General features: G+C 44.0%; 1 protein-coding gene across 5 annotated transcripts in view; it reads left to right on the top strand.

Moving 5' to 3' along the window:
* The window catches only part of brsk2a (BR serine/threonine kinase 2a), a 184,166-nt gene that overhangs the window by 93,607 nt on the left and 67,699 nt on the right, over positions 1–22,860 (top strand). For all 5 annotated transcript variants that reach the window (XM_084363174.1, XM_084363172.1, XM_084363173.1 and 2 more), the window contains exon 2: positions 15,611–15,705. In XM_084363174.1, coding sequence (XP_084219300.1) covers positions 15,611–15,705 — 95 coding nt within the window. The remainder of the gene's footprint in view (positions 1–15,610; positions 15,706–22,860) is intronic.

The raw sequence follows: 22,860 nt of genomic DNA, 5'->3' as shown, positions 1-22,860 counted from the left end.
AATACTCTCACATTTGAGCCCGAAACCAGCAATTGTTTTGCATGAATGAACTAAACAATCAGTTATTGAATGTATTGTTGATTATTTTTCTCTGACGATAGAATACATTATAAATTCCCCCTTTTGCACCAACATGGAACCGGTTCTGTTCCTGTTTGCGTACATTATTTTGAACCGTGCTGAGCATTTTAAAAAAATAAAGTGGTTCCTCCAAGCTGGAACCAAGAACGTTTTCCTTGACCTAAAGTGCAAACTGAAGTGGGCATGTCATATTGTACAGGTCATGGGCGTTGATCCAGTGGCGATAGCATCTCTGAATACAATAGTTCCACTCAAAACATGAGAGAGATGGAGTGAAGGGAGGGAGGAGTGTGTGGTGTGTGCTATAGGGTGTGTGTGTGTGTGTGTGGCATGGCGTGTGTGCTCAGGCTCTCAGCATGTATCTACTCCTGCGGTCCTGTATGTGGTGACAGGCTGACATCAGAGTAAAAGCCCCCTGAAGTGGTGTTGAACAGATGTCTCTCTGCTCTCTCAGTTTCCCTGGTGGTGTAATAATACGTAAAGACCTGGACTTCTGACTCCGTCTCTCTCTCTCTCTCTCTTCTTTGTCTCTCTCTCCCTCTGTCTTTCAATTTACTCTTATTGAATTATTCAATTTTGCTGTTCATTCTTCAGTCAACATACTTCTTAGACTTTTTTTTCCCACTTCATCTCTTTTTGCTCTTTGCTATTCAGGCAGAGTTTTCCCTTGGCTTCTTTGTTAGACAGTCTTTGTTGCGTTAAAAAAGGCCAGGTGAAATGGACTCTGGGTGAAGTGCCCTTGGTGTTCTGCTTTGTGTGTGTGTGTGTGTGTGTGTGTGTGTGTGTGTGTGTGTGTCTAGTTTGTGTGCATCTGCACTTTTTTTGTACAAGGCAATGTTCCAGCCCCTGTGACGTGAGTCCCGTCTCTGAGATAGCAGGCAATCTGGGCCTTGGCTTTTCTCCAGAACCGCTTTCATTTCCATTCAGCAGTGGGATGTTACTCACTGGAGCACACATGTGCACACAGACACACACACACCCACACACACACATGCATGTAAACACACAGATCACTGATAATTACAGACAAACTGAGTGTTCAGACGTGGCCGGCATTTTTTTTGCCTTAGAAAGACTTTCCCTTTTTCTCCCTTGTCTTTTGGAGTTGGATGTGTTCTTACACTTTATATGGGCAGACACACACAAACAAACAAACTCACACACACACACACACACACACACACACAAGCCGTCGTTGTTATGGTAGGAGTGCATGATGCAACAGCGGCGCCATCCCTCCTCATGTCCCTCTGGGAGAAATGGGGGTGGGGGGCTTGCAGAATAGAGAGCAACGTATCGGGCAACAACAAAAACAAGGGGAGACTGAGTGGGAAGGAAGAGTGACTGATTGACTGAGGAGAAGGAATAGGGGACAAAGTGAAAATGATAGAGGGACTCGAGCTAGAGGGGGGAAGGAAGAGACGGAGAGAGGGAGAGACGGAGAGAGAGAGAGAGAGATCTGGCTTTCGGTGGCTAATAGAAATTCCCATGTTGCCTCATTGAGATGCAGCGGTGGTTTAGGTAATGAGCTAGCTGCCGCTGAAGCATTGATTTAGCCAGAAGAGTCGCTCAAATTATCCCACTCCTGGAGAGAGATGTCAGCAGCTCCACCAATGGCTGCAGGGGTAATTAACAACGCATCCTACCGACATGACACCTCCCTCAAATCGGCATGTATTGCACTCTGCTGCACAGGAGTCTTCCTCCGCCTCCATCACGTCTTCTTCCGTAGCCCCTCCCAATGTATTAGCTTGTTATGCCATGAACAAGCAAGGTTTGCTTTGGCAAGTGTAGATATAAACATCTGTCGTGCGACTTTGAAAATTAGAGATGTCTAAGTCAGTTTGGACTTATCAAAATGTAATTTCTACATGTGATAGTATATTTGTAAAATGTCTTAAATTAAAGGAGACATATTATGCTAATTTTCAAGTTCATACGTTTATTTTGGGGTTACTACTAGAATTGGTTTACATACTTTGTTCATCAAAAAACTCATCAGTTTTCTCATACTGGCCAGTGCTGCATCACTGTATTCCCCCTCTGAAGCGCCCTTTCTTAGCTCCTGTCTCTTTAAGACCCCTCCTGCCGAACACCCAGTCTCCTCTGATTGGTCAGCTCACACACGCCTGAACCAGCACAGCTAGCAACATCAGAGCAGCTGTGCAAAAAAAAATTATTATGTGCCAAAAAAGCAGCTGGGCATACATTATGCAAATGTGATGTCACGGTGGCGTAACGTGATGTCACAAAGTCACGGAATTTAAGCCGGGACTACTGACGAGGCGTTTCAGGAGCGGTATTTTCTGTGGGAGAGAGGAGCCTCTGTTGATGCAGACTTTGACCTTTTTTAACTTTCAAAATCTTTACATGCACATGAACTTATGTGAAACCACCAGTGAAAACTAAATTGCTGCTAGTCAGGCCGACGTTACGAAAGCTTGCCATAGTCACAATCCTTTTTTTAACATGTGGAAATTTAATTGTAGATAACTATAATTGAATTAAAGAAAGGAAGATCAGTTTTGACTAGTCAAATTGTAACTCCTAAATGTGAAAATATAATTTTACATGTCAAAATCTGTTTTACAGAAAGCTTAAATCAACATTTTTTACATGTTGAGATGACATTTACACCAGTGAAACCCAAATCCCCTCAAGTCTGCACTACTTATTAAATGTTAAAAGGGGCTTGCCAAAGGTTTGCTAGTGGAAGCATAGTGAGTTGCTCCAGCTGAGTGAAGCCATGCTTGACTAGAAGAGGCAACAGTAGATAGAGGAATTGCAGGTGAAATATCAAAACATCAAAAAAAATCCACTATTGCTTGCACAGCTGGCAGCATGAAAGCATAAAAGTATGATAAGCATGACAGTATCTGGGCGGGAAATCAGCTCTGAGCAAAAAAAAATAAGAGTCATGTCCCTTTAAGATAATATGCAAATGAGCGTGTATGACTATGTGTTATCGTGCTCTGCAAAATGTGCATTCAACATGGATTATGCATAGATGCTAAAAATAGAAAAAAAACAGGAAAATGTTCCAAAATCAGATGAGTCATGTTCACTCAGCTCAGCACTTGGACCGGTGGTGTCTCTGAAAATGGGTAAAAATAAACGTAATAAACACACGAGAGCTTTGGTGAGACTGTATATACTGTACATTAGATGTACTCGTGGCGTGATGACACAGTGACATTTCACCCACTGAGCATTAGTCAGTGTCTTGTCCCCGGTGATCGGATCTACTTGCCAAGTGTGCATATGATCTTAACCTCCGAAGCCCTGAAGAAATCAAAACGCCTCGATCTATTTGGTGTTTTCAATCATGTTAATTATAAAGTGAGAAACGACTGAATTAACTCAGGAGATTAAACACAATAACAATCAACAGCTGGGCAGGAGCAGCCCGTGATGTATTGTCTGCATGAGATATTAGACTTCACTCTTCTTGTGTGTAGTAATATGAGACCGTGAAAGCCTCCTGTGCTGTACTACACTCCGGTTCTCTCGCACACACACAGATGCACACATCTTGTCTCCATTGTTTCCGATTGAACCGTACACTAATGGTGAAGCTTTGACGCTTTGACCTTTCTTCTGCGCCGCGTTTGTTCTACGCTAGTCGAGAATAAAAGGCTGTCCAAAGACGTAGGTAGGAGGAAGAAAAGCTGGGAGAGGAAGCCAATTGCCAGTGTTTTTCAAAAGTGTGTGTGTGTGTGTATGTGTGTCTCAATGTCACGCACTGGGGGGTGGTTCCCTACCTCGAACACACACAGACTCTCCCCCTATAGATGCCCTAGATCCGCACACTGTATACGTAAAGGAACAACCTTGTGCATATTGACCATAATAGTGGGGTTTGTGCTCGACTTCCTGCTGTTATTTTCTTTTTTCTCTTATTTATGACACGACTGAATGTCAAAAAGTTGTGTAAAGCCACTTCTAGGTTGAAGTTGTTTTTTTTTCTTTTTTCAGAAACATAAGTCAGAAAAGAAAATACAGATGCCTCAGTTTGTTGTTTGTCCATTTTTGTGTGTGTGTTTTCCTTCAGCTGTGTGAAGTTTGAAACCTCAGAGTGGGCGCTCCTCGCCGTTCCCTGCTAAAACATCACAGCGAGCCTCATTTTCAGTCCATGCGCTCAAGCTGTCATCTCCCCTGCCGGCCCTAAAGTGGGAACGCAGCACCCTCATTGCCAATTAAACTCCAATCAACAAACGAAGATGGAGTGAGACATCGAATTACATCCAATATCCTCTCCCATACTCAAGCCTGTCTTTGCCAGCCACAAATTAGCTTACAAATTAAGGCTCTGAAGATGGGAGAAGTCGCGTTGCCAGATAACAACGAAGTAACATCCTGCTGCCGTCTTGATGTGTCGGTCCAACTTGGATCCAGCTTCCTGCCGACTCTTGATGTGCGGAGAGTTTTTTAGTTGAGCTTTTCCTGGTTGAGCTTCGACCATCCATTTCAATCTCCATTCAGAAAGCTAGTTATTAAGAAGGCTTGATGAGTACCCATCTCGTAGAAGTCTGTTCCGGCTTGATCCACGTTTGATAATGAAGATGTTGCATGGACAACCCAAACATAGTTAATTAATGAATTAGCTCGAGCTGAATTATAGATGAGGGAAGGTTTGATTAATTGCTTCTTAGAACCAGATTTCCTCTTCCAATCTCTTTTCCAGCCCACTCGATTGGCCTCTCTGCACGACTTGTACGCCAGATTTTGCGGGTTTTTCTGCGCCGGCGTGCACGTATTCGAGCGTGTGTGTGTGTGAGAAATCCAGCAAGAGCTCACCGCCGCTGCCAGCGTGTCTTTCTACGGTTACAGCGAGGTTTTGTAATATTATCCAGTCAGATGTTTAATAATTCATACTCTTATATTGGGGGTTATCTAACACATGACAGGCAGACAGTGTGCAGCTCTTTGAGTGGTGTCTAGGGGCTCCTCTCGCTGTGAAGCCTATCAGAGAGTCATCACCGAGGCACCAATCCTTAGCTCATCATTTCGCCCCTCTTTATTTGACTCCCGTCTCCCCGGAGAAGCGTGCGAGCACATGTTTAGCATGCGCACACATATGTTTTCGAAAGCGACACACATGTGCACGCCGGCGACATCATTTTGTGCGGACGTCCCATCCGTTTGTATGTACTGTGTAGTGCATGTGTGTGTGCGTACGAGTGCACGTGTTTGTCCCGTCTGCTGCAGTTGCTGCATCGGGGGCCTGGTGTGTCTAATTAAAAGAAGCCTGCTTGCATTATTCATGAGGCTGTAATTATACATTCCTTTTGCTGATCCCCAGTCAGAGGCATTAAAAATAGATCTGAGTCTCCGCGCCCCGCCCTCCTAGGCCCCACTTTCTCGCCGTATTTTGACTACGTCTCTCCCAGCATCTCTCTATTTATCTATCCTTCATCAGTTTTTCTTCCATCTCTCATTGTCGCAACTTTCTTTAAAAAAAAAATAAAAAAATAAAAAAATAGTTCTGTGCATCACTCCTCTCATCTCTCCCATATCTGCCCGCCGTGGCTTCATTCATGTTTGCTCTGATGTTCCCGTTTGGGATTGGGGCAGAACATTCCTCTGACAGTGTCACTCTCGCTCGGCTCTGCGGCCTGAACTCCAGTCACATCAGGCCAGAATTTCGAGTGGAATATTTTGAATCCGCCGTGACATCTCGGCAGAGACGCTCAGAAGAGCAGAGATATTGCCGCCTCTGATCAGCTTAATGGGGAGACTGTCTCCTCACAATAGACCAAAATCGCTGCCCGAAAACTTTTCCCTGACTTTTTTTATTTCTTAATTTTTTTATTTGCATGTTTAATCCACAAAATCTGCAGCATACTCAAATGGAAGATGGCTTCCGTAGTGTGGATAAATGGCAAACATGATAATATTTGGTATACCGTATGTGCCATATGTTCGGGCAAGTCATCCAGGAACTTTTCAATCAATCAAACATATGACAGCCTAAACTTTTGGAGATATTGTCTGCTGTGCAATCACACGTTAGTTACCTCTGGCAGTGAGATTTGTTTGCCTCTCTGGCAGCAGAGAGTGCATCTTCCACCGTGCAGGTGATGAGCTGCTGAGGTGTTTGTGCATAACTTTACATACCGATGAGGCTGATGCTGAAATGGGCGGGGATTCTCTAAGATCTGCCAATCACAGAGGTCGTAAGATGACTAAGTGTAGTCGCTGCCTTTGGGGCGATGCTCTCAGCCGTTCCCATTCTTGTTTCAGAAGGTGAGAAATGGAGCCACTCAGAAACTTTATCGCCCTACGCCACATTTCAGTCTGTTTGTGTTGGTGGGGCTGTATTATGTAAATGCAGTCATGTATTTTGAATTGGCTTCTCACACTTCTCACATACGTGTATCCCCTCCCCCTATAACCCAAATAACCAAAAACAAACTCACACAGGGAGCAGATGCTGTAAAGAATATGCTGTGTGTTGGTTCACAGTACAGCTAGTTGGATTTATGAGGATGTTGCATTATAATCAAAAGTAAATGGTGACAGACTCGATTCTAGTATATTAGATATTTTAGAAATAACAGGTTGAAATGCTGAGAAAGACCAGTGCAACCAGTCACACATCAGTGCTGCTGTAAGTAGATTGGCATTCAACTGTTTTATGCAAAGACTGAACACTCTGATGGGGGGAAATTGTTTCTAGCTGAACCAGAGCTAAAACTGTAAAGCTATGTTATTCAGAAATGATAATGTAGTGAACGCTCCATCACTTAACAGAAAACAGAGGTCGACCGATGGTGGATTTTTAAAGGCTGGTGTAAAAACGGGAGTTTGGAACGGGAAAAAGCCCACAGCTGGTTGATCAGCCAATATCCTACAACCCATTGTTTTACCTTCCACTTCCTGTTATTGTCTTTTTCCCCATCCTTTCTCTGTGTACAGCTGTGTTTCGTGAGTTAATCAGCTCCCGTGTTTTTCCTCACTCTTTGTTGGTTCCTCTGCGTCTCTTGTGCTTGTTATGTTCTGTGCCTAGTTGTGTTATGCTCCTTGTGTTCCTGCCTGTGTTCCCAGTAAGTTTTTGTTCTTCATTAGTTCCTGGATTTTCCCCTGCCTGCTTCGTCTGTTTTATTGTTTTCTGCACATTTTGTTCTTTGGATTATAGATTGCTTTATTAAAGCTCACTTTTTGTTTTTCTACCTGCCCGCCTTGGTGTTTTGCACTTGGGTCCTTTTTTGATACACATAACTTGTCTGCTTCCGCTGATAATGATTTCTAATATAAATGATTATTGATATAATTGGTCCCCCTATATTTGAATAAAAGAAGGAAATTAATGAAATGAGAAATTCAAATGCTTTTGACTAAGGTATCTTATCCTTACTATCTCCAGGGGGCCCTTGAAAGACGAAATAACTCTGATATCTGTTGTCAGCACAGCACCATTATTATTTGAGTAGGGAGTTAACTTATGAGGGAGCTTTTGAGCAAATGTCTTATTTCGGGCCAAATAAACAGTTTTCTGTATGCATGCGTCAGTGTTGCCTCCCTCCTCGCTCCAGCACTCCAGGGCTAAACTGCTCTTCCTGCTTTTGAAGCTGTTCTGTTGGTCTGGGCCTCTGTTGTTACTGATGTTGTTGCCGTTGCTTTGGCTGGAAGGGTTTAGAGGGTTGCAGGGGGAATTCAGGCTGGGTAGACTAACGTCACAGCTGACTGAAAATGCAAAAAGAAAAGAGCGAAAAGAGGAGGTGGAGGAACGGAGGAGATGCAGAGCTTTAGTGAATGAAGGAGGAGGAGAGAGACAGACAGAGCGCATTCACCGAGTAGCGAGTGAGCATTGTTTGATCTTCGACACGCCGTCTCCCTCCTGCGCTGTATGACTCAACAGCTTTCTGCTGGTGTATTCCCTCTCTTTCTTTCTTCTGGATAGTTGAGAGGATGAATAGATGCGAATGAGTCAGAAAGCGCTGATGGGTAGAGAAGGAATGAGGGCAGAAATTGGGCGCAAACATAGGAGGAAAAAAAAGAAGTACAGGGGGTAACTAGATGGGAAAACGGAAGGGAGAAAAAGCAGAAAAGTGTTTGGAAATAGAAATAGTGGACAAAAGCTGAGATATTTTGGCAAGGATCCACATATCAACATCCCAAATTTTGTACGACGGAACAGGAGAAGTTGTTGGCAGAAAGCAGAGATTGTGTGGGAGGGGTTCACTACAATGTCTTATCTATAATTGCTCACGTACTATATGAAGGTCGTAACTGTGTTTAGCACTTTGTCATCAGCACATAGAAACTGTAACTAAGAAAATGCTGTCTAGCTGCAGGGAAAACATGTATTTCTACACCCACATATATGTTTGACATTACAGAAAGTCTGTATTTACTGTGGTAACGATAGGTCTTCAACTCCTGCCCTTTGCCCTGGTGGAAGGGATTCCCACGCCCTGCTGCAGGGGCTTTCCGCATAGCCACAAGAAGCAGGAGCAATAAGCCCCACTATCACATTGTGTTTCCTTTCAAATACTGATCCCAGAGCAGAGCTGTAGCCCCCACGTACAGCGTTCAGGGTTAGAGAGCAGAAGTGGGAAGCAGCTCACAGATCTGTGCCTAAGGGCAACGAGCTTCTCAGAGCCAACGCCTCAGGGAGAGAAAGCTAAGCCAGCATAAGCTACTACCATCTGCCAGCATTGGCTTAGGGCTTCTGAAAGATCAAGTTTGAAAGTGAGAGAGGTGTGCAAGTGGAGACATCTCTTTTTCACCCTTCTCTCTCTTCTCCTAGTAGTTGCTTCCAGATGGAAATTAAGCTATCCAGTAATGATCCTTAACTGCATGGATGCCAGTGCTGTGAGGAGGATAAAGCAGAGGACTTGTGTATGTGTGTGGTGTTGTGGATGTGTTTGGTTAGATCATAAAGAGACTCTCCAAGGCTCAAGCGGAGTGTTCCTGTCCCCTCTCTGCAGCTCGCCTTCATTCCCTCTCTGTATCTCAGATCAATGGCAGGTGAAATCAAGCGCACATCCGGGGTCCTTGGCCCCTCTCATACCTGCTCCTCCCTGGATGTCCCAGCGCTGTCCGTTGATGCATCGACCACTGATCGGCATGCTTTGGACGCACGAACATGAAGAGCTCTCACAAGTTTACACAGTGGGAGACGAGGTTTCTCTCACTGGGAGTGGGGGGTTTTTCCTGGCAGCTTTAAGGGAAGGCAAACATGCCAACAAGGGCCCACTGGGAACTCCCATAACAAGTCAAAGGATTTGAAGAAAGTGCCACACACAGCTCTCACTTTATAGTGAGCTTTTCTGATTAACTTAACCCGCTGCAAAATCGTTTGGTACACCAGAGGGTGACTTACTTCTTTCAACTTGATTGTGGTATGTTTTTAGAAGCGTGGCTTCAGAGAGGCTTGGATGGGATAGAGTGTGGCTTTCACCAACAATTCCCATAGACTATAATGTGGTTGCATATTAATCCAAAATAATAAAAAATATTAATAAAAAGGTCCAGTGTGTAGGATTTAGTGGCATCTATGGGTGATGTTGCATGTTGCAACCAACTGAATGCCCCTCGTTTTCAGCCTTCTTTATGGTGGCTGCTTAAATGTGACATATGTGAAAAGCCCTCAGGTTGGGAAACTTGAATGCTGAGATAACATAATGCTGCTGTTTTCCAGGATGCAAGTCATATAAACGTAGTTAATCTGATAAATTGTTGTGATTTTACGGCTCCCCAACTGATCAGCAACTGAAAAGCTGAAAATTTGGAGGCAAGTTCTGCTATTTTTCAAGGTAAAACAACACATTTGATTACACGCTGTTTGTTTCACTTCTAGATGTGAATGTCTCCAAGATGTGTGTTAATATTAAACCATCCATTGTTTTTTATAGTTGCTTATCAATCCGGATGCAGTGAAATGTAAGTTGTATGTACAATTTGTCAGATTGCCTGCGTTGACATGACTTGCAGACTTAAAACACAGCAGTACGACATTTGAGCTTCCCACCCTGAGTGTGAATATGGTCTATTGCTTAGTTTGTCCGTTCTGGGCTTCGGTAGAAACATGACGGACTCGCTGGAAAATGATGCGCTCCTTTTGAAGATACAAAAGACTCATTCTAAAGCACATTTCTCTCGTCCAGGTCAATATACACTAATAAAAAACATAATTGTGAATATAATATTCAATTTCAGAAAAATAGATTCTCCTAAATCCTTCACACTGGACCTTTAATCCCAAGTCCTAAAAGTACTTGTCATTGAACTCTTCAGCAGGAAGTTGCTTTGTTCAAAAAGTTCAAATACTCCCCCATAATTAATATAACTTGACAACCCTCAGAGCTGTTTTCAGGACAGATGTCTGCAAGTGCAGCTGTGATATCATGAAGCAAAACCACTAATGAAGAGACAGTGAAGTGACACAAAAAGCTCGTTACCAAATCACTGCTGGCACATGGCTCAGTGATGCTGAGCAGGAGACGAGCAGCCAGAATATGCTTTGTTGATTAGTGACATTTTCACGACTTTGTGCCAGTGTTGTTTATTAATTGTTTTCATTAAGGAGGAGATACTACGCAGCCATGGTTCCTGTTGTTTTTTCCTTCTTTCCTCCTCCTTTTTTTTCTTTCATTCACTGCTTATTTCCGACCCTCAGTTTCTGAACCCTGCTTGTCCTAAATGGTTGGCTCGGCGGGCGCAATCAAGCTCAGGTCTCTATTCAGAAACTTTATTATTCAACCCTGATTTGTCAAAAGCCAGCGGGTAAATGATTGAGCCATGACTTCGAAGCAATGCAGCAGCTTCTGGCACAGTGCAGCAAAACACTACTCAGCTCTGCTGCTCGCTGAGCCACGGACCAAAGTTCTCACTCCGTGTCTTCCTCTGGCGGTCCCTCCACATTAGATCATTAATCACAGAGAGGCATGGAAAGTAAAGAGTCCAGAGCCGGGATGGGGGCCTGGGGTCAGTCGATGGTGGCCTCTCCAGCCCATAAGTCTCTGGCTGGTGTCATTATTCTGACATTGTTGTGAAGGCGAGAGCTTTTGATGCTATTGATTTGGCGAAGGAGAGGAGAGATCGATGCACTTGCTGATTCAGTGGCGTTACAAACTCAGTTCAGCTGCTTTTGTCTATATGTGTGTTAATGAAAGGTGTGTATAAGCATGTGTCCCCCTGGCCCAGTTAATAAATTACATATGTGTGACACTGAATCACAACACAGTGCTGTCCTTCTCCCCAGGGGGGGAATACAAACACTCCTACACAAAGATACCAGCTGTACACACAGGTATGGAGGTCCATAAACACACATGTTTGAAACAGTTGCTTTTAAAGTCTCAGAGTCTCAGATTTTCAGCCCAATGCAACTACAAGAGATCAAATTAAATGAAATATATCCATATTCTCACACATGAAATCAAGCACAGTCGCAGGCAACTGTAATGGTAATCTTCTTTGTATCCACCCCCCCGCGGGGCTCTGATCCTTTGTGGTCTCAGTCAAAGCCTCACGTTTGAAGCTCTGTTCAAAGACAGCCTACCTGCACAGCCCAGCCAGATCCAGACGAAACCCCGGTGTCTTCCACGATATCTCCCCAACAACTCCTCCCTTCACGCCTCGCCGCTCCAGGTTCAGCTCGGCGTGTTCACCCAGAGCAGAGAGGTTTCCCTCTTGGGCATCGTCACAGACAGGTGGAAGGTGGATGAGTATCAGGCGATCACCTTTATTACAGGAGTTTAGATAAGAGGGAAGAAGGGTTGATTTGGTGCCATGGATAGGCAGAGGTTAATTTGATATCACAATATAATTGAGATAAGTTAAAGGAGCAATTTGTAAGATACAGTATGGTGACAGTTTTAGTTTAAAGCATTCAAAGTGTGGCATGTGTTGATGTGAAGTTAAAGATGTCTTTGCACTGTGTTGCAGCGATAGCTACTGAAGTTAGCATGCTAACCAGCTAGCCCCCCCACTTTCACGTCAGGCAGCCAACTCCAGTTGAGCTGGGCCCCATTGCTCATGTTGACTCCCCCTGTGCCCCGAGGTCCTGGTCCAGGCAAACTCCAGGGCCACTGGCTGCACGACTGAGTCATGAGCTGATTAGCCAATGTCAGCTAGCAACGGTTCCTCCGGTGACATGCTGCCCCCAATGTTTTTTAATCTCCCCTCAAATCCCGGCCCGACAAATTACACCTATAAATCACAATACAATTATTGTGAGGAAAAAATCTCATGTCCTTAACTGCACGTGTCTCCTGATGTTTGGGCGAGAAAGAAGCAGGGAGGAATCATTGAGTATAAACCGTTAGGATATCAGTTGGAGAATATATAGCTGCTGGTGGTGGTTTGAAAATAATAAAAGGGCTTTGATGGTGTTAAGGCTGAAAGTTGCCTCTGTGAAGTCTTTGTGCAGTAATGCAGAGAGTGGTTTTCTGGGCAGCTGCAGCTGCTCGCCCAAGATCTCTACCATGTCTCTACCATCCTGTGCTACAAAGAAAATACTGTTTTGTTGAGCCAAACCAAAGCCAAAAGCCCACAGATTTGTTTTATTTATTCATTGTCCGATTTGTTTTATTTATTATTTTGGGTTTATTTTCTCTATTCTCAGTTGAAAGCAGTATCTGGGTTTCTTCTTAGGCTGAGAGAAAAGATTGTCTCTGATGCACACTTTGATATTATGTCCAAGCAAACAGAATGCACACAATGATGGCTCGCTCGAGCTTGTTTTAGGTCTTGTTGAAAATAAATAATTTCTATAAAATACCACCATCTTTAGCCGTGCTAGCAGCATAGCAGTGTCTGTCAGAAACTGAAACATCTCACCAACTTTTGAAATGTGCGTGGCCCACTTGTCGGATCATCATGAAGTTTGGTCCAGACATTATTGTTGGCTGCAGGATTAAATTAATATTGGTGCTCACTGTGAGCGAGTCCTTATCTCCTGCATACTACATTTACTTGCCATTGGTTCAACACCAGTGATTAAACAAAACCCCAAATTGATGACAATTTGCATTAATGTGCGTCAGTGAGGCACTTGTATCTGTTGCTGCTGACACATTTGGTGATTCACGCTTGTAAGTTGAATGTTTTGCCTCGAACATCAGTTCTGTTATTTGTGCCGAAGTCACGATCTGTATGTATTTTGTACGACAGAGCCGTGTGCCTTGTGTCACTTTGTATTATGTACTGAACTTCCTTTTTAAGGGTTCGTTTCGAGCCGTACACAAAGTGGCCGTAAAATCATAATGTGCTGTCTTCTCGTGCACATTTCCCGCCCGCTAATGTGCCCTCTGCTCACCAACACAGGCATTGGAGGAAGATGGATAGTGAGGCTAATAATCGGGTTAACTTTCCACATGTTTGCAGGCAGATATTTTCTCTTTAATGTGTTTATCATGACTTATGAGTTCCTCTATAGCAGCCATTAACATACGATTACCATCACAGGGCTAATGGGTTTGTCTGTTGTTCCCCCTCCTGCTTCATCTCCTTTTCTAAATCTTTCTTCATCTTTTATCTTCTCCCCTTTTTAGCATTTGCTTCCTCCATGTTTCTCTCTGTCTTTGCTCTCCGTCATTCTGTCTCTCTCTCACGCCTCCTCTCCTCTGTGTCTCCACTCTCGGCCCCCGCGGCCCCTCAACTCCCAAGCCAGAGCCTCACTCCCACACACTGCTCTCCATTATTGCTTAATTATCTGTGGTCTGTCTTTTGAATAATATGCTATCCCTGACTCTCAGTCCTTTTCCCTTCACTGCTCACATGCTCCGTTCTATTTACCTCTCTCCTCCCCTCCTCCATCCCTCTCTCTCGCCTCCTTGACATCCTTCTGTGGCGTCAGAGGACTTGTTTCTGTATGCCGAAGTTTTGCCGCCTCCTCAGAGCCCATTGACTCTCCCTCTTCTGCTGGTTTATATAGAAACTGAACCGTATGAGAGACAGTGGGAGAGCGAGCCAAAAGCCCACGTTAAGTCTGGTTTATGTCAGCTGGCCGGTTCGATGCAGGACGTTTCTTCTCTCAGTCGACGCGTTTCTTATATCGACCGCACCGTCTCTGTCTGAGGCACATTATAGTAACACTTATTAATTTAATCCCACTGTCTTCGTCCCTGCCAGCAAGAGAGAGTGGCAAGAAATCAAAGCCGGCGCAATTTTTTCCACTTCGATGTTTCTGTTTCCGTGCACCAGCCCATTAGAGAGCTCAAACGCTGTACTTTACAAAGTTAAAAAATCATCTTCTGTCGTCTCCGTACCCCCGCAGCTCCACGAGGTCATCGGGGAAATCAATAAAAGAGAGCCGACATTTGTTCGCGCACGAGCTGTTTTCTTGTTTGTAAGCAATCTGTCTGATGCAAACGTCTTTCTGATGCGCGTGCGGCTCTGCGGCGCCTGGCAGAAAAAATGGATTGGCGGTGTCGTCACGGCTCCGCTCGTATCAAATACACACAAACGCACCACTTTGTTCCACTGTAACTGGAGGGGTGTCCCTGCTTGTCGTCTACATTGTTTGTGGCTGATCATTTAACTAAGGATACCTGGGGACATTGACTGTGGCAAAGCAGGGGGAGATGCTTTTGCGGTTCTGCAGTGAATCACAGGATTTATAACGTGTCGGTTTTGATTTCGACACTGATGCCTTTGCAGAGGGTTTGTGTGTGAATCCCAACAGAACTGAGTGGTTTCAAACACTCAGATCTCCCTCCACGCCTCAGTGTGTTTGCTGCGAGGTAAAGGGTAACGTTTTCTGCTGGGTCGTTAAAATGCGACACGCTTATTTACTATCCTGCAGTTTGTTGTTGCTTCTTCCGTGTCGTTTTTAAGCCCCAGTCAATAACGAGTCCCGTTCAACAGCTGACCTTTGGCTTCGTAATGCTTCTGTTTACCTTTTACTGTCCGTTTGAGCTAACGCAACACGACCGCAGTACAGCAGTGTAGTACATTATAGGAATCAATAACACAAATGGACCACTCACTTACTGCCTTTATGACTCAAATAAACCCCCGAGGGCAGTTTATTTAAGGAACTGTTTACACTTCATGAAGTCATTACCAGCAATGCTGTACATGAGGTCACGAGCCATTTTACATCAGGCTGGTCAGTGCAGATTGGTCATAAAAGTATCTTTCTCTGTGTCATCAAAACACATGCTGAGTGAGTTTACATGCACACCAATACCCTGGCTATGAACATGGTTTTTGGAGTCTTCAGGTTATGTTTTGGACACTCACATTTGTGTTTGTAGAAACCCGGGATGTGGCATCTAAACATCTTTATCCAGGTTTTTTAACCGGGTTTTTCATGTTCAATATGAACACCATATCCCAGATATAATCAAAAACAGGATAAGGCTCAAAAACCAGGATATCGATCGCTCGTATTGCCTTGTTATTAAAGGTTACCAATATTACACATTAGTAAGGAAATTTGTCAGTTTACATGCAGCTTCCTCTGGAGCCTTTAAAGGTTGGATACTACTGTTAAATTGGTGGAGTTACCCTTAAATCCTAGTGTGTTTGACCTATCTGACCTAATAAAGTGTGTGTTTCCTGTTTGTTTTTGCAGGGTTGGTCAAGCTCGGAGTCCACTGTGTAACATGCCAGAAAGTCGCCATAAAGATCGTCAACCGTGAGAAACTCAGCGAGTCAGTACTAATGAAGGTACGTTTACAGCTTACAGTCCTTTTTTCCTTCTTACCTTTCCATGTATATGTATGTGAAGAAGTGGGCATTTATTGTGTACCTGAGTATCTATGCATTATTTATTTGTCTAGTTTTTATCAGCCACATTGGCTCTGTTCAAGTCTGGCTGAAGATCTTTGTTGAGCGTCACTCTGCTCCCACTCTCGCAAAAACCTTAATATGCAGCAGCAAGGTGGACTGAAGCATCACTAGGACTGTGACTGAAGAGTGATGTCCCAGAAAAAGTGCCACCTCTGTGAATACAAAGTCTGGGCTGACTGCCAGCTAGCATTTTAAAAAAAAATCTAAATTACAAGGAGTGGAGTGCTTGAGTGGATTTTAAATTTCTACATAAATCAATGGCTGATCTTGCAAAAATGTTTGAATGTGAGTGATTTATATCATAATGAGCCTCATGAAGAGTGGAATCACTGGCTGAGTTAGTGACAGCGCGGCTTTGAGGCTGCTGATTTTCATCCTTTTCAAACGTTGAACTGAAGGAGTCAGCTGTTTGGCTCCCCTGCCAGGAGTCTGAGCCTCCAAGAAACCTTGGGGTAACACAACAATAAAGCAGATTTTCTGCAACTATAATTACTATATACTCACTCCAAAACACTTCACAATCTTCGGGGTGAAACACGTCTATATGTAATTTTGCTGTTACCCACACAGCCTCTTTTTTTTGAAGGATTTTTTGTATTATTATGTCCCAGGGATCCTGCTGGGCAGCTCTATTCAGTGACCGCTCAAAATTGGCATGCTGCAAAATTGGCCCTCGTGTTGATGGAATAGTTGTAAAGGGACCGAAGAGAAACAGGAAGATAGAGGACATCAAGATGCTGCAACCTGAAAATTGTCTTTCACAGGACACACGCAGAGAAGGAGCACCCACAGTAATTGTTTGCTTATGAGCCGGAAAACAGGAAACGCTACCTCGCAGCACAGGTTATCTGCAAATGGAAAATCCCTCCGTTTTGCATCACTTCTGCAGCAGCTTCATTAGACTTTAGATGAAAAGCTCTCTGTGCTCGGATATTGCTGTTTGATAAACAGTCGGTATTAATCAGCCTCTCGCTGCGTCAGTGTCTCCCCGACTTTTTCTCTCATTCATTGCTCTGTTGCTCTGGAAGAAGTCGTTCTCTTTCCGTCTCTTATTGGGCTCAACGTGCAGTGTGATATTTTCATGAGGGGGAAGACAGGTCATTTCTGTTGCCTCAGCACTTGACAGAAGTATTATTAGTTATAGCAAAAGTAGTCGCTGGAACTATTGTAACAAGTTGACAGCAGAGGGGGAAGGTGGCAGGATAATGTCCCGACCCAGGTGTTTCACATCGGGCTGTCCTGCAGAGGTAAGTGATAGTAACAGATGCCAAACACTGACAGGTTTCCGACAGGACCGAGGCTTTTGCTGAAGCTGCAGTTCAGAGCCAATTACTGAACTCAGCCATTGTCACACTTCTCTCAACTGCCGGCCCCTGGTGAGTGTGTGTGTGGTTGTGTGCAAGCATGTGCCGTTAGGGATTGAATTATGTGGACGCCAAGGACGTCGAAGTTCCACTGAAAGAGACAGTTTTGTGTCTTGTACTTTTGGTAGTGGATGCCAAAAATCAGAACCAATGACCATTATTTTCCTCCGCTAAGGAGGTTATGTTTCCATCCATGTCCATTTGTTGGTCTGTTTGTTGGTTGGAGGATGTTGTTAGACATTTTTTGCTCATACTGCACGGCCTCTCAGGGTATCATGCAGGGATTTGACGGGTTGGGTTTCTTTTCATTCTGTGAATTTAGTGTTTTTTAGGCTGTGATGTGTAAATTGAATCGGCCACCTTGAATTCATACTCCTACAAACAGAGGCAGCATATCACCAGAGTAACTGCTAAGTGCTACTAACTGTGTTCTCATTAAACATCCATGACTGTAGTTACTGTGAGCTTGTTCACTCAGTTAGCCGTGCAGCTAGCCGGACTATCAGGGGAGTGTTGGTGTGTATACTACTAGCACAGGAGTTTTGGGGCTGCTGGGAGAGAGGGTTTTTCTGGCCTGGGGCTAGCTGTTTAGCGTGCTAACTTAGTGATTAAAATATCTCTCTTTAACAGAATACATAGACATCTTTGACATTACATCAAAACTGTTATTTTCCAACTTTATTGAGTAAACAATGCACATTTGTTTTGGTCTGAGATGCTGGTGATGCCAGCGAATGTCAACCTTAAAGTTAACCAGCACAAATTTCCGCATGTGTGCTTGTGTGTGTTTGTGTGCTTGTATGAAAGCCGTGTATGTGTGATCCTATGTGTGTGTTTGTGTTATTTGTCATGTAACACAGCTAAAATCCAGCATTTCACAGGGTTTGTAAATCTCACTGATGTACTGAAAACATGCAGCATTGTTTCTGTTTTGGCGTTTCTGTGTGCTTATGTGCCGATTTGTTCATTGGCATCTGATATAAAGCTGCTTGACACCTCAGTTATAATTCGGTGCCTCTGTGCCAATGTACTTTGCACCTATTTACAGTAAACTAAGAGTCATGACCCACTTGACCACACTATTGGTGAGGTCATGTGTGCAGTTCCCCTCCAGTTTTGGCTCTCCGACTGTGTGGACAGGTGTTTTCTGACTCAGATCCAGCCACTTTCCTCGTTTTCCCCTTGTGTTGCACTCCACGGTGTGATGTGTTCTCCGGCCTGCCTGTGTGGCTGTCAGACTGTCAGAGTGATCGGGCTGCACTCCACTGCAAGGCTCAGACTGTGAAATGTCACCTTTTAATATGCTAATGTCTCGGGTCCCCATGGTGCCATTAGGGAGGAATCTGACTCTCCTGGACAGGTGTGTGTGTGGGTGGGTGTGTGTGTGTGTGTGTGCAACACTGCCGACGACACACACAATACACTCATACAGGCCGTACACACGCACACAAGAGTTCATAGGAATGTGTCATACAGACACATATTCATATGTATGTGCACGGACACATCCTCCATGACGCACATCATCCCTCTACTTCTGTCCTTCCCCCCCGTCTGGCCTTGGAAGTCAAGGGGTCTGCGGCGATGAGATGACGGGTTGAATTAATTGTCTCAGAGTGTCTGGCAGAGAGGTCCTTCCTCCACTCACTGTGTGTTGAACTATGTATAACTAATGTTGAACTTCTCAGTCCACAGCCCCACAGGCTACGACGCCACGAAACCAGAAAGACATTGAATTGTCTCGGATAATGAATTCGTCTATGAACTTCTTGTCAGTTTGTTGTCAGGGAATGAGCCTTGACTACTTCAAAGAGCAAGTGCACCACAGTGTGTGTTTTTTTTTTTTTTTTTGGTTCAGAAAACCTAACAATGGAGTTAGTTGAATAGTAATAAGAGTCTCCGTCAGTGCGAAGTGTCTGCCTGCCATGTCAAACCATGAGAAACGGACAGAAAGAGCATACACAGTATGTGCACATATGACAGTATGTCAGCAGTCATTGGCGCTGAGGCCAAACAGAACTCAGCGTGGCGATCCGATACAAAGAGAAGCCCAGAACCAACACTGTATGTGTGAGCGTGTGCGTATCTCGAGGGAGTAGTTAATGTTTCTGAAACGCAGCCAGCCCTCTCTCTCTCTCGCTCGCTGCCGGCGGGTCGAGAGAGAGAGAGAGAGAGCGAGGCAGGGAGGGCAAAGAGAGCAAGGCTCAGGAGAGAGAGATGGACAAGCTGTGAGAAACCCTGCTGAGACGAGATAACACACACGCCTTAGTAGGTACACCACGTCTCTACTCACACATCCTGTCAGCAGTGAGTGTTTTGTTCTTGAACTATTAATGTGACATTCAAACATATGGTATGGTTAAATCGCTGCCATACATACTATCACAAAGACAAGTTAGATTTTAAATAATGATTAATGATGAGTGAGGAACATCATGTTTTTGCACACTTCCTCCAGAAGACGGTCAGGATGAGCAATAGAAGATCTGTTCCTAAAATGTTCCTGTTTATTGTAATTAAACGAGCCGTCAGGACTTTAAGACTTATAAGGTTGCGATGTCACAACAGAGCCCGTAGCCGTGGCTGCAAAAAAACACTGGCGGAGCTGTTGGTAGGTGGAGCTTACTCAGGCCTGTGAGTGCCGACCAATCAGTGCAGACTGCTTTTTGGGAGCGGGCCTTAAAGAGACAGACGCTAAGAGGGGGCTGAATAGAGGTGCTGCAGCAACGGACGTATTAGAAAATGTGTTTTTTGAACATGATCATAATGGACCTTTAAAAGATGTCGATACAATACCAGCATTTTGGTATTTACCAAAAATAATATTTTTACTTAACGTCAAGAAATATAAATGTGTTTTTCTACAAAACCAATTTTTTAATTGCACAAAAAACGCCAAATTCCTCGATGTTACTGTCCGACCACAAGGCACCATATACAACCTTTGCCTCAGTTAACAAGAACTAAGACTCAAAAATCTGTTATTTCAATTAGGAACCATTTAATTAATGAAATAAGTGATGCAGCTTAATAGTAAGTCCTACGGACAAAGTTAATTAACGTGTAGGGCTTATTTAAAAGCAACCTAACATGACCTTGGGGTATTTGCCTTATTTGCGTCCTCTTAGCTTGAACACACTGTAGTGTAAATCCCTTGTGCATTGGAGAACCACAAGCCTGTTACTGCAGCTCGTCTAAGTGCTTACTGTACAACTGATGGTCATGTTGATGATGATGACATGGTGGAAAAAATTGGCGCTCAGTTGAATCTTACCGCTGCAGTCAACTACGGTCTGACAAGCTTTCCCCGAGAGCAGAGGATTCACTGTACCGTATTTCATACCATATTACCTATCATTATGCTGAGCGGAGCAACTTCTCTAATCCACAGTTTAGTCCCGGGGTGAGTAATTTTGTTGCTAGCCGCTAGCAGTAACATCTAGCAGAGGGAGCGGGGTATCTTTAGCATGCAGCAGTTGGTAGTTTGCTGTTGATGCCGGCTCTGTTTCTCCCTCTGAGCCAGTGGGCTGGTGGCGGCTGCTGCTGTTGGGATAAGGACGACTAATTAGCCAGAGTGACTCTCTCTCCTCCTGAAGCAGCGCGACTTCAAAGTCACTCTACTGTCCCCGAGCCCAGAGAGAGAGAACGGACGAGAGGGAGAGGAGGGAAGAAGTGCGGGATGAAGGGAGATACTGTAGGAGGGGAGGGAGGAGTGTGTGTGTGTGTGTGTGTGTGTGTGGTTAGAAAAGGATGGTGAACATGAAGTTAGAAACACTTTGGACGTCTTGTGAAGCAGATATCTCTACACTACTTTGCTGTTTCTGATGGGTTTTTAAGCGTGGCGGGGTTACTTGTGGTTTGCCGACTCTGTCCTTGATGTCAAAGCATTTCAGATGAAGAAACTGTGAGAGAGAGAGAGAAAAAAAAAGAGTTTGGAGATGGAAAAGTATGCAATATAATTGCCCCCCTAAAGCAAACAATTGAAGGGGCCATGTTAAGGACACTGCGTGTAAGAGCCAACAGGGCAGCACATCAGCCAGAGGAGACAGCGGTGTTACCTAAGATGGCCTGAACTATTCTGTTTTACCTTTATTTGACCAGGAAGTCCATTGAGATCAAATATCTAATTTTACAAGAGAGACCCTGCAGGTAGCCGTCATTCAAACATATTAAATGCAACGTATATCATATACAATAAATCCACAGGTAAACAAAATAACAGTCATTCAAACACAGCGGCCTCTCAAGAAAAACAACCACATGCTTCCTTCATCACGTTCTTTATGTTGCGCTTAAATTCATCAACACATTTCTCATTTTAGATCTTTTGCACGTCATGCCGTCCCCAAAATGCGTACGTGAAAATGCAGTTTTCCCCAGGTCTGTCACAACCAGAAAAGCAACCACTTGGAGGAGTTTAGCTCGTAACTCCCAGAGTTGAGACGGAGAAGGGAAGTTCACTCTGTGCTGTTGTCTGCGAGCAGTCAGTGACTCACCGAATCATAAAGAATGTAATGGTGAGTAATAGACTCTGCATCTGTAATGAAGTGTAGAGTTTTCGTTATGCACTGAATTAGGATTGTAACGATTTCATTTCTAAATCAATTTTAAATCTGAAGCAATATTGGCCGGTCTCTCTGTACTTTTTTCTCCACTCGTGTCGAGTCCAGTGCACGTCTGAAGAAAAAGAAAACAACACTTGGCTGCAGGTCCAGAGACACAGAGACGTGTCTTGTGTGCAGGATGACGGTCAACTGAGTAGTTAACACCGACAGCATTACAGGATTATTAAAATTTGTCAAACCCTAAACTGCAATAAGTCACCAGGATGAAGTCGAGCTGTTTTTGTAAAAAGAAAAATACTTTTATCTTTTCAATGAAGTATTTGAAAATGTAAATGACACGGCATAAAACCTTTTCTTGATCTTTACCTTTCAATCCAAACTCGAATCGAATTGTAGACTCGGGGAATCGTGACGTCGCTACACTGAATCAAGGCTCCGTAATAAAAAAGATAAGTCACCGTCGTCAGTCGAGAAAGAAGCTCCCTCAAGTTTTCTCTTGGCATTAAAAGTAAAGCAAGATTTATTTCTACAATAAAGGACATATTCCCCTTTGAGCTTCCTAACAAGATTGGTAAATTGTACATTAAATAAAAAGTTGTCATCTAAACCCAAGTGCTTGTACTAGAGCACCGTCTCAAAGGATTTACCATCAGACATGAAAATGCTAAAATCATCAAGCAGTATTATGAGAAGACCATGAACCTCTGAGCATTTAGAGCCCATTTTAAACACAGTGGGGCAGTTTGTAATGACGGTCATGCAGTGTAAAACTTTAAAAGCACATGGGTAAATACTTTTAGACCAATGCGATCATATTATTTATGTAATCTCTAGTTGCATATTTGTGTCTCAAGTCCAAAAAACAAAACACGAGGGAAAGTTTCTTGTAGGTTGACTGTATGACACAATGCGTGTCCAGGCTCTACATGCACAGCATCAAAAATAAAACCGTAGGACTAAAAGGGCAGAGAGAATCAAGGAATAAAGGCAGAGTACACCAACCGACAGAGATTGTGGTGGGCGGGTGAGGAGCCGAACGCCACGGCCACAGATGAATCACACAAGGTCTAATCTTATTATCCCGACACCTCCCTGACAGCACT

This window comes from Pagrus pagrus (genome assembly GCF_965226575.1).
Source record: "Pagrus pagrus genome assembly, chromosome: 10".
In the NCBI taxonomy this organism is placed as follows: domain Eukaryota; kingdom Metazoa; phylum Chordata; class Actinopteri; order Spariformes; family Sparidae; genus Pagrus; species Pagrus pagrus.
The sequence above is the reverse complement of the archived record's forward strand: the minus strand, read 5'-3'. Positions and strand labels throughout refer to the sequence as shown.